The 14,988-nt window shown below is 48.7% G+C and overlaps 1 protein-coding gene and 1 long non-coding RNA gene across 5 annotated transcripts; both read left to right on the top strand.

The window, feature by feature from the left end:
* Window positions 1–159: 159 nt before the first annotated feature.
* LOC115533516 (uncharacterized) lies at window positions 160–2,026 on the top strand. Its single transcript, XR_003974203.1, has 2 exons — window positions 160–899; window positions 1,736–2,026. It is a non-coding gene; the product is annotated as an uncharacterized LOC115533516 (long non-coding RNA).
* An 829-nt stretch (window positions 2,027–2,855) lies between these two features.
* On the top strand, window positions 2,856–14,961 carry agps (alkylglycerone phosphate synthase). Of its 4 annotated transcripts, none has more exons than XM_030344061.1 (10): window positions 2,856–3,111; window positions 5,739–5,828; window positions 7,001–7,091; window positions 7,627–7,747; window positions 7,885–7,959; window positions 9,810–9,881; window positions 10,766–10,845; window positions 12,178–12,258; window positions 13,558–13,683; window positions 14,105–14,958. In XM_030344061.1, the coding sequence occupies exons 1-10, from the start codon at window positions 2,918–2,920 to the stop codon at window positions 14,276–14,278; spliced, it is 1,104 nt and encodes a 367-aa protein (XP_030199921.1). In that variant the 5' UTR covers window positions 2,856–2,917; the 3' UTR covers window positions 14,279–14,958. The 4 variants fall into 4 exon arrangements, with proteins under 4 accessions (XP_030199921.1, XP_030199920.1, XP_030199918.1 ...); XM_030344060.1 differs by lacking the exon at window positions 2,856–3,111 and adding an exon at window positions 3,317–3,421 and having other exon boundaries at window positions 14,105–14,961; XM_030344058.1 differs by lacking the exon at window positions 2,856–3,111 and adding an exon at window positions 3,940–4,128 and having other exon boundaries at window positions 14,105–14,961.
* The last annotated feature ends 27 nt before the right edge of the window (window positions 14,962–14,988 follow it).

Raw genomic sequence — 14,988 nt, 5'->3', positions numbered from 1 at the left:
ATGTGAAGTTGAAAACAGGCTTACATAGCAACATTTGGTGCGGTGGTTTAGCGACCCCTTCTGGCTACAACGGCCGGGAGCTGGAGGCCTTTGGGCCCCGACGCTCCAGGGTAACGTGTCGCCCTGCGGGTTAACGGTTAACCCGGCGCCAGGTCGCCAAGGCAGGGCACACACTCGAGGGTTTCAGGGGGCTTGACAACATTATACAATACAACTTTGTATCTATTCGTTGGCATTTTAATGGGGAATAATTAGCCTCAATCGAGATATGGTGTACTTGTGCCAATTGATTGTACACATGCACCGCGTAGCTATGATGTAACTGCTGAATTTGATTTTTGAGATTATACAAAATGAACCCTAAATCCTATCGCTATCGTGTATATTTTACGTGTAAATAGGGGTATGCAATGTAAGAAGTGTGAATGCAATATTATACAAAGATTTATTTTAAATCATCAAGGTATGATAGACTTGGAGATCTTTTTCTGTCACCTCACCGTCAAGAACATCACACATTTCGTGCAGCCGGTGCAAAGTGCCACTCTGCAAACCCACCAAAAGGCGATAGTAGAAAAAGGCCTATTTTTTCTTTTGCGCGTGCACGGAAGCGCGCTCACGTTTGGCAGCTCCACGTCGACATTCTTCCAGCTGCAGAGAGTGAACCGCACGGGACTGGAGGAAGAAAGGTAGAAGCAGCACAAGGTACCTCACGAATGGTGTTCCGAGTCCGCGTATGGACATCTTACCCAGTGTCCTGGCGCCTTCGCCTTGTGTTCCTGGCATGACACGTAGCCTAATGTTTCCAGGTCTCTCTCTGCCTCTTTTGCCATATGTAATCTACTGTAAGCCCTCGTGCTGTGGAGTGCAGCTGGTCTCTCTGCGTCTACCTCTACCAGGTACGGTATACGACTTTTTAAACGGACTTCTAAACATTTACTTTTAGGTGGAGCACTTGTTTTGACGCACTAGAAACACACTTTTGTTTTTTGTTTTGCAATTTCCTCTTTGCACGCTGAAGACTGCTCCATTATCACCGCGTTTAAAGAGGCAAGTGTCCGCAATAACTTTAAACAGTATGGCATAACTTTTTTTTATTGCGTGTATAGTGTAGGCCTACCTCATTTGACATATTTGGAGCCATCATTTGCTACATTGTATCTCTTAATTCGTTTCTTTTTGGGGGCGATTACTTCTGGCCATCTTTCAAAAGGTTATTTAATCAACAGGTAGGCTATGCAATGGTAGGCTGAAGGCCTGCAAAAGAACACCGATTTAGACCAGAAGCAGTTCTAACAAATCTATTTGGGGTTTCAATAGTGAGGATTTATTCAGGTCAGCTGTCAGACAGCGGCCTAAATGTTTACTCTGCAACCTTGATTATTCGTCAAGGTTGAAGAGGTGAGTATAAAAACAGATCTGTGGTCAACCAACGTGAAGGCCGATACCTTTCCCTTTTCTCATCTGTTTTACTAATCGATGAAAGGAGATAAGTTGCCCGTCCGAGCATAATTATCCGAGGTCTACAAAGGCCTAGTTCTCTGTCTTTTGTTATACCAGTCTCACCATGTACAGTTTGAATTACAACAGCTTTGACTTTTGAGGAGGAGGAGGAGGGCGGTGGAAAATACACTCCTAATGTTGAAAGCCTTCTACAAAATGAATAAAAACGAGATGAAACAAAATACGACCTTTCAAGTGTTTTAAGTGTTGTGTTTCTGCACCACCACTACAGGGTCAGGGGAGTCCTCAGCCCGCTGGCTGATGCTCTGGAACCGTCTGCTACCCAGCGCCTGTGAGGTGGCACTGTGGCTCCCCAAATAAAGTTCTGTGATACACTCAGACTGTAATTGACGGTAGTCAGTGCATTACAGAACTTTGTTTTGGGAGTAAAGTACTAACCGGGAACCGACCGACCGACCGGCTGGAGTTTGTATGATTGTCTCCCCCAGATGGGACACCGTTGATTTAACATGCCTTTGTGTTTTTTTTAAATTGTTTTAAATAAACGTTTGTTCTTGATGCATTGCTGTTGTTTGAAGTCTTTTATTAAACGGGTCCATTAATAATGTACTGGTCATTTTGTGTGGCTTGTGATGGCTATAAGTCAGTGGTATCATTAAGAATGAGTGCCATATGGAAACGGTCACACTTGTCGTGTGTGTCTCGTGGAGGAAAGGCAAACTTAAAAGTAAAATGGCTTCAGGCGAAGGGTTGCCAGGTATTCTACAAAGTGGAGTAGGTTTTCCCCAAAAGCATAGGCTGTGAATTTTTTTTTTTTAAACTACCCAGGCAGGCAGAGTAGGTTTTTCTTTTCTTGGTTCATTTGACTTGCTACTTTCACAAAAATGTATTATGAGTATCAAGGCTGTACTATATGCCAAGGCTTGGGTATCAAATCGAAAAATTTGAAAAGTTACAACTTAATGTATAGCTGGTACCCTTTAGAAGAGTGCCAAGTGTCACTTCACATCGCAATGCATGATGGGTGGCGCTGACCTCACATCCTACCAACATCCAATTCCAGGCGTTACGTCGTGAGATGAGAACGCCTGGAATGCGATGCTCCAAATTAGCGTTATTGGCGAGAGTGGGAGGGACTTTCAGTTACTAAGGTGGGGGCGATAGCAAGGGAGGGACTTCCGACCTACTTCGATGTCTCATTTAATTTGTATGGAATCGCTTTATCAAAGTTTTTTCTCCTTGCGTTTTTGTTCTTGACACGTTCTATTTATCCTCACTCTTGGGACTTTTACTGGCGTCCACAGGGCACAAGCAGCAAAATACCGGAAGTTATATTGTGGTAGACCGGTATAACGTTACAATCCGGGTCCCTCACTCAGACAACATCCCACTGTATGTGCGCCGACCTGAGCCAGCCGCCGCCGCTCCCTCCTTTCACAAATACGGAAGCAGCATGGCGTCGGACGGCAGCAGCAACAGCAGCAGCATCCCTGACAGGCAACAAATCGCCCGGCAACGACTGAGGATAATCGCCGGTCATCTCCAGAAACCCCTGGACCCCTCCGATGGGGACATCAGCGCCCGGGAGTGCAGCGCTCCAGACAAGCAGCCTGGCGACACGACCACCAAATCGGTTCCGAGGCGGAGGTGAGCTGCGACCCACCGCTCTCACTCTCACCGCTGGATGGGCGGAGGGTCCTTCCTTCCGTGGGGGTTCTCGAGTCGGACTTGTGCTCCAGGATCCACGATACAATCACACAAACCCCACAGAGATGCGTTGTGTGTGTGCTTTGTTGTGGTGTTGGTTGCCTGGCAGTATTGAGGCTGGCAGCTGTCTGAGCCCCCGGAGCCTGCAGCCAGGGGAATAATGGCTCGCTGTAGCCTACTGGTGGGTGCGGTTGGATTCCTTAGGTCTGGTGGTATCGCGGTAGGGGGTTCAGGTGATAACATACATCAGGTAAATCGTAGTTCATTTGAGAGCTGTGCGGATTATTATGAAGGCGTGAATAGTAACGCGCTGTTTGACGTGAGAGTGCCTGGCTTTGGTTTGGGTTTTCGCCTTCGGATTGGTTTGTTATCAAGCGGATGATGTATATACTATATGCTTCTCTACACATACGTTGATGCAGGACTAATGCAGTTATAATGTGTTATTATGGGATGCTTTGCAGTTTCACCCTCTTTGGTTAGTCAAACGTGTTTGCGTGTTGGGACTCATTGCGTCTCTTTGCGTCGCAGTTTCGCAGTATCGGGTCGTTTGTGAAGTAAATGTTGTCTATGGATCGTGTTGGTGTGTTTCGCGGATGTTTTGACGTATTACGTATTAACCATAACTTAATTCGTGCAATTTGCAACCGTTGCCACAGATGTCAAACTTTTGCGACTCCTGTTGTGATCTGATTGGCTGAGACGAGCAGTGGTCTGACTTTCCACCCATGAAGGGCTGGATCAGTTCTGACGGGGAGCAAATGTGTGCTGACATCTAGTGTCAGACTGGGAACAACAGTTTTCCAGGACATATCCAGATTTTATACAATTCACAATAATGTAGTTTTACATTTCTTCATGTAACATTACATGACATGAGGATTAGTCCCTTCGGCATGTTGCGTATTGGATGACATTGGGGTCCCAGCAGAAGGCACACAAACTTTCTGCCTCAGGGTTTGTTTACATATTTTAATCCGGCTGAAACAATGGGCTCACCCGGCGATCACTGATAAGTTACGTGAAAACATTCACAAGGAAGTTTTGTTTTTGTTATCCTAAATATGAAGAAACTATAGGAATTGGACTATAAGAATTTGACAGTTATGCTACGTCTGCGGACAGGACAACAAGTGGCCATTGTGTGTCTGTCAGTAGGAACAGCAGAGTTGTGTTCGTGTTCAGCCGTTCTCTCTGTTTGCAATAGAGATTAGTTGTGTTGAGGCTCGTCCATTCTGTCTGTTTGTAATAGAGCTGTAATGTGTGTAGTTTGGTTTCATTGGTTGTCGTTCATTTATTGTCTTGCCAAATAGAAATACTTCAAAAGATTATCCAGCCATGATCACCTTAGAAACCACACAACCGTTACACAAGCTTCTATCATACATCTTTAAACCTGTTTCTAGTCGTACTGGTCCAGTCTAGATTTCAGAATGATAAGCTTTTGGTATTTTTAAACAATTGCAATGATTTGCTGGGCTATGCATAAGTTAGTCACAAGTATTTTTGTTATTAGTGTGGATTTGTATGTCCTTGAGGCTGTACAATACAAGCCAGTTCGTAGTGCTTTGAGAAGTGTGTTACCTATGTTTCCAGCCGTTAAACACAGATCTCTACTGTTCCATAGCATCCTCTTGGTAACCTTTCACCTACGATGGGGAAGTGATTCACGCCTTCCTTGCACCAACCGTTTTTGTACGTGTATGTGTATGTAATTGTCGCTCTATCGTACATGGCTTGAGGATATGTGTTGCCGCCCGGTGGTGGTCTTAGTTCAGTCGTTTTCTTTAAAGACTAAATATTCTTTATTAGTCTGGGAATACCTAAATGCTTAAATTGATATGATAGATAAGGGGAAACTAGACTTTCCTTTATAGGTGGGCTTTGTTGATCGATTCTCAGTCAGTAGCAAACTAAACTAAGCACATTTGAGGAGGCAGTTAAAGAAAACGTAATGTCCATACATGCTCCTTTATTTGAGTATGTTAATGAAGTGCAACTGTTACATTTAGAAGGGTGAGCTTCTATCATACACCTTTTAAACAGGTTTCTTCCTCCCTGTTTGTTTAAATTGTTTAGTCGTACTGGTCCAGTATAGATTTCGGTGTGATAAGCTTTTGGTATTTCTAAAGAAGTTGCAATGAATTGCTGTAACACACATGCATACATACATATGTATGTCGTTAACACAGATCTATACTGTCCGATAGCATCCTCCATTACCTCTCGCTCACGATGGGGAAATGAGTAATGCTTCCCCTTCCAGTAACTGTTTTGCAACAGTAACCACTTTTTGTAATCCAAATGTCCCACTATCGTACGATGGCTACATGAATACATGTTGCAGGGGATACTACTTTATTTGAGTGCTAACATAATTTCCTCTCGGATCCCAGTGTTACTGAGTGGTACTAACCTTGAACAAGGTTAAAATAAAAAAAATATCCTTGGGCAACTTTTAATGTGTTAATGTGACTTCTTAAAATCATTGTCCTTTCTCGTTTTAATCATTGTGACTTTATCACTTTAACGCGTGCCAATCTGTTCTCTTAAATTCATCTCTCCAGGCAGGAGGTGATGAAGTGGAATGGCTGGGGCTACAGTGACTCCAGGTTCCACTTCAACAAGAAAGGCCAAGCAGAGTTCACCGGCAAAAGGTACACAGAGATGTCTCGGTCGATTCCTGAAGGGCTTAAATGTTAGAATGCATCCTGGGATTTTTTGGTGGCGATTCTCAGCCATATCGAGAGGAGATTTGTATTGCTATCAAATCCTTAATCAACGCAGGATGTAGAAGAGGCTGCCGTTTTTTGTTTACACAGACCACCTTTACATTTTCATCCCTCTAGCACTCTATACTTTCACCCCTCCACAATATGAAGCTACTGCCATCTAGTGGTTGACATTTGAATTGCTCGTCCATCCATAAAAGTCTGGGCTTCGAATTTCCTGTAACTTAAGAATTGTGTTATGCTTATTCATAGCTACTCTTCTTTCGAAGGCTATGATTAGCGCATGATACTACCTGAAAGAAGCCTATTGTCTCGGTGATGCTTTAGTGGTCGAATGTAGTTAAATTCTTCGACGAAAACAAAGTATGGCTCCTCTCTCTCCGTCCCCTGCTCTATTCCCCCCTCCTGGTTTCCCAAAACAAAGGCAGAGACTTTGCCGTGCCCTCGCTCTGTAATCACACCGTGTGACCTTAGAGCAGACGGCCTTGGATGCCAGACAAGTAAACAAGAGGTACGAAGTGCGTCAGGCTGCCATTTCAGCTGAAAAGACGGGCCTCAAACACCGTTGGGTTTGTTGGCCGTTTTCTCGACGGAAAGTCTGGGTGGGCCGCATGCAATAACAGTGGCCCGGATTGAATGAAAGAATAAAAACTCCCCTCCACTCCTCCTCCTCCTCCTCCTCCTCCTCCTTCTCCTCCATCTCCCGATGCGATAGAGGCTTTTTTCATTAAAGAATGTGTTCCTCCGTCCTGGACACAAAGGCCGGCCACTGTCCTCCGATGGCCGGCCCAGCCTGTGCCAGCAGCTCAATTATACAGGGCTTGGCTGGAGCCCTCCCACGGACGGCGCTGTCGACCACAGCCTGGCCTGCTCTGATAACGCCCTTGGGCTGCGGCTCCCGTACTCTTCTCGTTCTTATTACCCAGCCTGGGCTCCAGCTCGCTGGTAGGGCGAGCCCGCTTCAGAAGGAGGCATGGGGAGGATTCATGAGCTTTCCTCAGGCTGGGAGCCGGAGCCCGACCGAAGGGCTCGGCTGCTGGGGTTTTTAATTCCTATTAACGCCGTGTGTTATTAACCTTGCGTTGCCTCCGTTCCAGGTATAAACTAAGCGGGATGATTATGCCGAGTTTGAAAGAGTGGTTCGAAGGAACGTTTGGAGCCAACGTCCAGCATAAAAGCTTTGCATCAGTGAGTGCTTGTTCCTTTCCCACATGCCTCTTGCTGTCGTTCTTCTGAATGACGTGTTCAGTGCACACGTCTCCCCGCCCCTCACACCACTGCCTTTCCTGTATTCATCTACATTCACACATTTACATTGAGGTAATGTAGCAGACGCTTTTATCCAAAGCGACTTACAATGTGTACATTTATCAGAAAAAAGAGAAACAAAAAAACATCGCTGTTGGTACAGTAAGAATGTTAATAGAACCAAGTGCCAAGCACTAGAAATTGTTATGTTAACCCATTCCCCGTATACCACAAAGGTGGCTAGGATAAGATGCTACATGACTATTTTTGAGTGCCAGGACGTACAACATACAATAAGTGTGTATATTAAGCTGCAGGAGGTACACCATAAAATAAGTACGGAAGGGGGTGGGGGGTAAGGGCGAAGACTATGCCGAGTTTAGCTGAACTCTGAACAAGGGGTTAGTCTTGAGTGGGTACAGTAACCAGTATACAGTAACAAGTGAGTATTCATCTAACTTTCGCGTTCCTCCAGGCGGTCCCGAGCCCCGGGGCGGTGAAGCCCCCCGCCCTGAACCAGGCCTTCGTGGAGGGGGTCCAGTCCACGGGGGTCCCCTTCTCCTCGGACGCAGAGGACCGGGTCTTCCGGGGCCACGGTGAGACCGGGCGGGGCCCGTTAAATACCCCGACGACAGCACACCGTCGTCGCTCTCACTGTTGCCTCTTTTTTTTCAGCTTCTTTGGTTCCTCAGTGGTGATCTTTGTTCTCGAAACCTGTGTTCTCTCCCTCCAGGACACTGCCTGCACGAGATCTTCGCCCTCCGAGAGGGCAGGGTGGGACGGGTGCCGGACATGGTGGTGTGGCCGAGTGAGTTGGAGGAGGAGGGTGGTGTAGAAAAAATGGCGTCTGTCTCTTTTTAAAAAAAAAGAAAAATAAGTTTTGCTTGGTTACTTTTTTTCTCCTCCCACGCGGCTCAGCCTGCCGCTCCACCCCTCCGCCCCCACGCACGCGCACGCGCACGTCTCCCAGGCGGCGGGTGTGATTTAAAGGGTTAATCTGTGCAGAGGCGAGGGGGGTTTTAATATGCATGAGAGCAGGATTAATAAGAAGCGTCGGGGGTGGGGGGGGGGGGGCCGACACCAGATACTCCGCGCCGGGCCAGGAGAGAACAACCATGAATTATGGCCGTGAGATTGGTTCGCCCGTCGCTGTTAGGGGCTGCTGCTGCTGCTGTTCTTTTTTTTCCTAATCGTAAATGAGTGGAGGTTGATGGCCGGGAGTTGATTAGCAGGATTCTCAGCAGAGGCTGGCGGATCCGCGGGCTGGAACTGTAAACATTATTCGGAACAACAATGAATTCAGATTGTTCATTTTTTTTCAGTTTAGTTGTCCAAACCTCTTTCTTTTTTTTTTCTTTTTTTTTCTTTTTTTTGCTTCCAGTGAAACTCAAACAAACTCAACAAAAAACCAAGTTAAACTCTAACCGTGTGACTGTTTAACTATCTGATAAATCTCGACGGACTCGTGGCCGTGCTGCATTCCTTGGGTCTGCTGCTGCAGGGAAGGTTAACGGGGGGATTGAAGTTGAACCCACTGAGCGGTAGGCACCGCACCAGAGGCGTGGACTCGCCGCCCCTGCTGCTTTTAATATTTCTAATGAACGATCCACATCCCAGTAGCTCCTCCTGGCCTATAAGGAGGGTACTTCAACTCGGGCACCACGCTAGATCAGGGCTTGGGACCCTCTGGCCCCAGACCGTTGGATCCGGACTACGAGGCAGTACATAAAAACACACAAAATGAATCAGGAAAAGTAATTTCAAGAGAGCAATTAATTCCCTCCCACCGGATATAACGGGCAGATTTCTGTCTTTGACACTTAGCCTTTGGTTTTATTTAATTAATAAATGCACACACGATCCCAACACAAGCGTTACTGTAATCAAGTGACTCGTCTGGTGGCTAGTAGCACGGTGTTCTGGAGGGCCGAAGCCTTTGCACCAAATCAGCAGAATGTGTTTTGAGAAAAGAGACCAATTGCTCTGCGAGCGCCCGAAGCTCCCTGGGTCGGCCGAGCGGATCCATGTGGGCGACCACGGACGAGAGAGAGAGAGAGAGAGAGAGAGAGAGAGAGAGAGAGAGAGAGAGAGAGAGAGAGAGAGAGAGAGAGAGAGAGAGAGAGAGAGAGAGAGAGAGAGAGAGAGAGAGAGAGAGAGAGAGAGGGAGGGAGGGAGGGAGGGAGGGAGGGAGGGAGGGAGGGAGGGAGGGAGGGAGGGAGGGAGAGGGAGAGAGAGAACGTGGGAGCCGAGGTTGGCCGTGGCCGAGTCCCCATCGATCCAGGGCATCCCACCTCGCAGTCACAAAGACGTTGGCTTCATGCTCCCTGGCTCTGTCTCAGAGCCCAGCGATGCCCCCAGGCAGACAAGAGGCACCTTCAGCCCCCCCCCCCCCCCCCTGCCCCAGCACCACCGTGCCCTTTCCTCCACGTCGCCCGGCACTGATGGCAGCTCAGGCCCTATGCATTTATTTATAGTCCATACCGGAGCCCTGGGCCGATCTGTCCTTGGGTTTCTCTCCGCTGCAACAGGTGTGCACCGTGGGATGTGATTCAGGGCTGGTTCCATTTAATCGCTGTTACACAATGAAAAATGATAGCGATGGTTATTTTCTTTAACGATGTGTCTCATTGTCACGGTGGGTCTCTTTGCTCTTTGCAGACTGCCACGACGACGTGGTGAAGATCGTAGAGCTGGCGTGCAAGCACAATGTTTGTTTAATACCATATGGTGGTGAGTAGTTGCCTATTGCGTTTGCTGTTGCTTGTCTATTTAATCGTTAAGAATGTGGAATTGACACATGCTGTTAGGTGTGTGTGTGTGTGTGTCTCTTTAAATTTCACTGGCCCATAATGTCGAGTGCGCAGTTAATTCCTTTACTTATAAGATCATAAATATCCCTCTGGATAAGTGGGTTTGCTACCTGCTATGCAGAACAGGGCGTGGCTCCCTCCTACCCACGAAATGAAGCCCTCAGGGCGAATGTGGTGAAGGAATAAAAGCAACAAAGAGAGGAACAGGTTCATAAAGCAGACACAATGGAGGAAATGGCTGCCAGGGAATATCAGGCACATCAAACGCAACGCAGTGAGATGGATGGCCTCCCATTCCTCCGACATTGCCCCTCTCACCTGCCCTGTCCAACGCTCCTCTCTTAGCCTAGAATCCGGCCTCTACATCCCAATAATATACGGTTGTATACCTGGATAGATCATTTGGAGAACGTCTAGTGGCTGCTTTGTCTTGTCTGTGCTGCTGTGGTTGCTCCTGTTGTCTGTATATCATCATAAATACGTCACCACATATTTGGATGTAGAACGCGCGGAACGTTTAGTGGCCGCTCTGTCTTGTCTGCCGTCACCTTCGGTCCGTGGCTGTGTTGTTTTGTTCTCCCTTCATCATCCTAATTGTATCATATATGTATCACTTGGAGAAGGTTTAAGGACTGCGTTACCTTAGCCTGCTGCTAATGTTGGTGGTGTGATGTTGTGGCTGTCGTACACATCATCATAAACGCTTTCAATCGTATATCCGGAGGTGTAATCCCCAGAGTTTAGCGACTGCTTTGTCCCGTCTGCTGTTGATGTGGTCTGATGTTGCGCTGTTGCCTCGCCCAGGTGGGACCAGTGTCTCCAGCGCTCTGGAGTGCCCCCTGGAGGAGACGCGCTCCATCGTATCCCTGGATACCTCTCAGATGGTAAGCAGTCGTCGAAAAACCTTCATCACTACATCACAATGCCCAAATCGCCACGACAGAGTGTGAATCATCGCGTCTGTGTTCTTGTTTCTTTTCGCTTATTGTTCAATAGGTAATCGTGAAAGTCTTTGTGGTTACGCGGGGTTGTTTGCTGCGCTCCAAACGTTTGTGTCGTGACAGACATGGCGAAGCAAAGTTGTCACCCACCTAAATCACGGTTTAAACCTAAATCAGGGTTTACCTCCGTTGACTTGGGATTCCAAACCTATCACGATGCCACACGGCGACATCGTGATACGCAAGTATTTCTTCAAACTAATGATTCGCAATTTCATTTTACACCGAAACCGGGATATGCTCTTTGGGTAATCGGCCAATCACGTCGACGACCAATTAGAAACAGGAACACGCGTTTCCCTCCGAGACGAGGCCGTGTCTTCGTCTCCCGTCTCTCTCCGTTTGAAGTGAGGCCTGTCCATTGGTTATATTTACGAGCCATCTGGACTCCGCCAGTCCACCATTTTGGCGCGGATCCGACACGGACGCCGTTACCGTGTGGCGGGGGTCAGGGGGTCAGAGAGGAGGGGGTTCCAGGGGTGGAGGAGGGAAAGGGGGGTGCAGGGGGTGGGGGGGCGGGGGAGCAGATGAAAGGAGCGGCTTGGCAGGAAAAGCAGATCTTTTACGGCCTTCTGGAGAGTTATTGATTCCAGGTGTGGGGGGGAGGGGTGCCCCCCCCCCGCCCTTCCGCCGTTAAAGGGGGGGGGTTGTGTCGGGTTGAATGGTACATGACTGTTAACCTTAAGGGACCGGGGTTACTTGTGTTAGCTAGCCTTAACCTTGCACCCCCTCTCTCCCATGTTCCCCCCGACGTATCCGTCCCTCTCCGTGAGGTAAAGCTCCTCCTATCCCAGGATCATTCTCTCTCTCTCTCTCTCTCTCTCTCTCTCTCTCTCTCTCTCTCTCTCTCTCTCTCTGTCTCTCTCTCTCTCTCTCTCTGTCTTTCTCTCTCTCTCTGAGTGATTCCTCCCTTTTCACGACGCCACATCAAAAATCTTCGATTTTTATACGGACCGATTAGTCGGCGCGATTAAGCCAAACGCAATCAGCGGAAAGTCTTTCCTATTGATATTTTTTTGTTTGCAAAACTCCTAAAAGCGCAAACGACTTTTTCTTCCTCGGATGCCGCCCATGGTCGGTTTAAGAGGGTTTCTTCCCCCCCCCCCCCCCCCCCCTTTGTGTCCCACGGCATAAACAATGTTGGCTGAATCTCTCGTAATCAAAGTTTATGAGCCACCAGACATGTCTTTGTTGTTTTGTTTTGTTGCTCTGCAGAACCGCATATTGTGGATTGATGAGAAGAACTTAACTGCCCACGTTGAGGCCGGCATCGTGGGCCAGGACCTGGAGAGACTGGTGAGTAGTTTACGTTTACAATGGTAGCCATCGTCGCTACAAAACGCTCAATGTTCAAACGTTTACGTTGAAGTGAGAGGCTAAACCCGCCCGACATTCTGCCTGTATTGCGTTTCTCGGTTAACTATATCCCCAGGTTTCGCCCGGTCCGTTATGGTGGGTTTGTGTGTGTCTGGGTTCACAGCGACCGCCTGCAGTTTGAAGTTAAACAGGAGGAGAGCATTAAAGAGCAGAGATTAGTGATGGAGGCAGCCTATGCGAGCAGATGGCACCATCAAGCTAATTCAGAAAAATGGAGACAGAGCCGGCGTCTGATGTAGAGGAATGCATGAGCTGCATTTCAATCAGACATACCTCTGCTGCTGGGAGGGGGGGGGGGGGGGGGCTTTGACAGAGCAGATGGGCGTGCGTTAAAAAGTGCCTTACAGGGGATTGGTGTCATAAAACACAGACTGACATTATACTCCCTGTCACCGAAACCTCTCGGGTCTGCAGTGGTGTGTGTGTGTGTGTGTGTGTGCGCTACCTGGCGAAGCAGCCATCGGTATGTGTGTGTATGTAGGGGGTCCCATGGGTGTAATGTGTGTGTGTGTGTGTGTGTGTGTGCACTCTATCTGGCAATGGAGCCATGGTTCCTATTGTGTGTGTGTGTGTTTGTGTGCTCCATCTGAGGCAGCGACGGTCCAGGCCTCTCCCAGAGCCCTTTTCTGTTCCCTCCCAAACCCCCTAGTCCGGTTGTCGCCCGATAAAGCAGCCAGGAGGAGAGACGTAAAGCCGATCCACTCCTGAAAGTCCTTAAATGTCGGCCCGCAGGGCGGTTCTCAGAATAAGTACGCAGGGTGCGATAAAATTAAAGTTGAGGCAAGATGCAAATCTACCTCGCCTGATCTTCTCACCACCTGCTAGAAGGTGATAAAGAACGGTTTGAAGATCGCTCTTTATCACTACCTCACAACGTCACAATCGCAATGACGGAGTATGAATTATCGTGTCTTTGTTGATGTTGTTTTCCCGTTTATTGTTTAGTAATCGTAAAGTAATCGTGTAAGGGTTTGTCGCTACGCGGGGACGTTTGTTGGGTTTGAAACTGTGAAAACGTTTGTCTCATGCCAGACGTGGCAAGATAAAGTTTCACTTACTTAAATTACGATAAAACCTAAATCCTGGTTTACCTCCGTTGACTTGGGATTTCGACGGTACAACAACTCTCTCTCTCTCAAAATGGCAGATAACCGGCTTTCGAAAAAAATCCCATGATGCATTGCGCCTCTCACAGCCTGTCCCTTTCCCTCCCCTCAGCTGGGCGAGAGCGGCTACTGTACGGGCCACGAGCCGGACTCCATGGAGTTCAGCTCCCTGGGAGGCTGGGTCGCCACGCGCGCCTCGGGCATGAAGAAGAACATCTACGGCAACATCGAGGACCTGGTGGGTGCAGAGCTCCCACCTGCTGCTCCGGGGAAAGGGGAGTGGTCCAGATAGGCCCCCCCCCCCCCCCCCCTGATGCAGGGTCAGGGGGGGGCGGGCCAATCTGGGGCGCGCTCCAACGGTGCTCATGGGCACGAGGCCCCAAACGTGTGTGTGTGTGTGGACGTTGCGTCCTTCAAACTGTGTGTCCTCTGATTCTGGTTGAACGACGTTAATATTTGACAGCAGTTCAACCCACACACGTGCACACACAAGCAGGCACGCGCACGCACACACATACTCATTTTCCCTTGTTTGATGTTTGTGTGTGTGTGTGTGTGTGTGTGTGTGTGTGTGTGTGTGTGTGTGTGTGTGTGTGTGTGTGTGTGTGTGTGTGTGTGTGTGTGTGTGTGTGTGTGTGTGTGTGTGCGCGCGTGTGCAGTTGGTCCACGTGAGGATGGTGACCCCGAAGGGGGTGATGGAGAAGAGCTGCCTGGTTCCCCGTATGTCCTGCGGCCCTGACATCCACCACTTCATCCTGGGCTCAGAAGGTACGGCATGGGTGTGCTTCTCGGAGTGTGTGCGTCTCGGGAGTGTGTGTGTGTGTGTTCTGTGATGTAGTAACAGAGGAGGCCAACAGCAGGTGGATCCTCACGGCTGGCGACGTGTTTAACATTAACCAGCCGCGATGGAACGTGTGTGTGTGTGTGTGTGTGTGTGTGTGTATGTGTGTGTGTCCTGGTTAGGGAACTGCAAGTGCCATCCCAGCTCCTGCTGTAGCGCGGTGTCCTTGTGTCGGCCCACAGAGAGTAGTCCTGCCATATGCCAGCTGCTCACAAACATGTGCATGTAACACACAGACACACACACACACACAGACACACACGTGCATAACGAGGAGGTGCTGGGACTGTTGGCAGCGCAGTGTTCAACAGCTGCGGAGGTGAACTCTGCGATTGCCCTACAGAGCTCACTACTGGCTACTTGGGGATGACTGGTGCACATCTCCTCTGTAATTCATCTCTGTGGGCGTAAAAGGCCCATCTGTCAGAGGGCCAGACCAAATGTGTCACGTTTTAAAGTGTTGAATTCATGCCTGGAAACGGAGGCCACCGGGGGATGTGTTCCGGTCCGTGTGCCTCCGTGCGAGGGCTGTTGGACAGACCTTTGAGTGTGTGAATGAATGATTGAATAATAATTGTTTGACATTCAGCGGTCAAACATTGTTAACTACAACACTCCGCAGCAAAGGCACCTGTAATGTGTAGTTTAAAGGCCCTGGATCGAAATAAATGTAATCGTTAGGGGGGGGGGGGGGGGGGGGGG

This window comes from Gadus morhua, chromosome 20 (assembly GCF_902167405.1).
Source record: "Gadus morhua chromosome 20, gadMor3.0, whole genome shotgun sequence".
In the NCBI taxonomy this organism is placed as follows: Eukaryota; Metazoa; Chordata; class Actinopteri; order Gadiformes; family Gadidae; genus Gadus; species Gadus morhua.
Note: the sequence above shows the minus strand (reverse complement) of the source record. Positions and strands in the feature narration are given on the sequence as shown.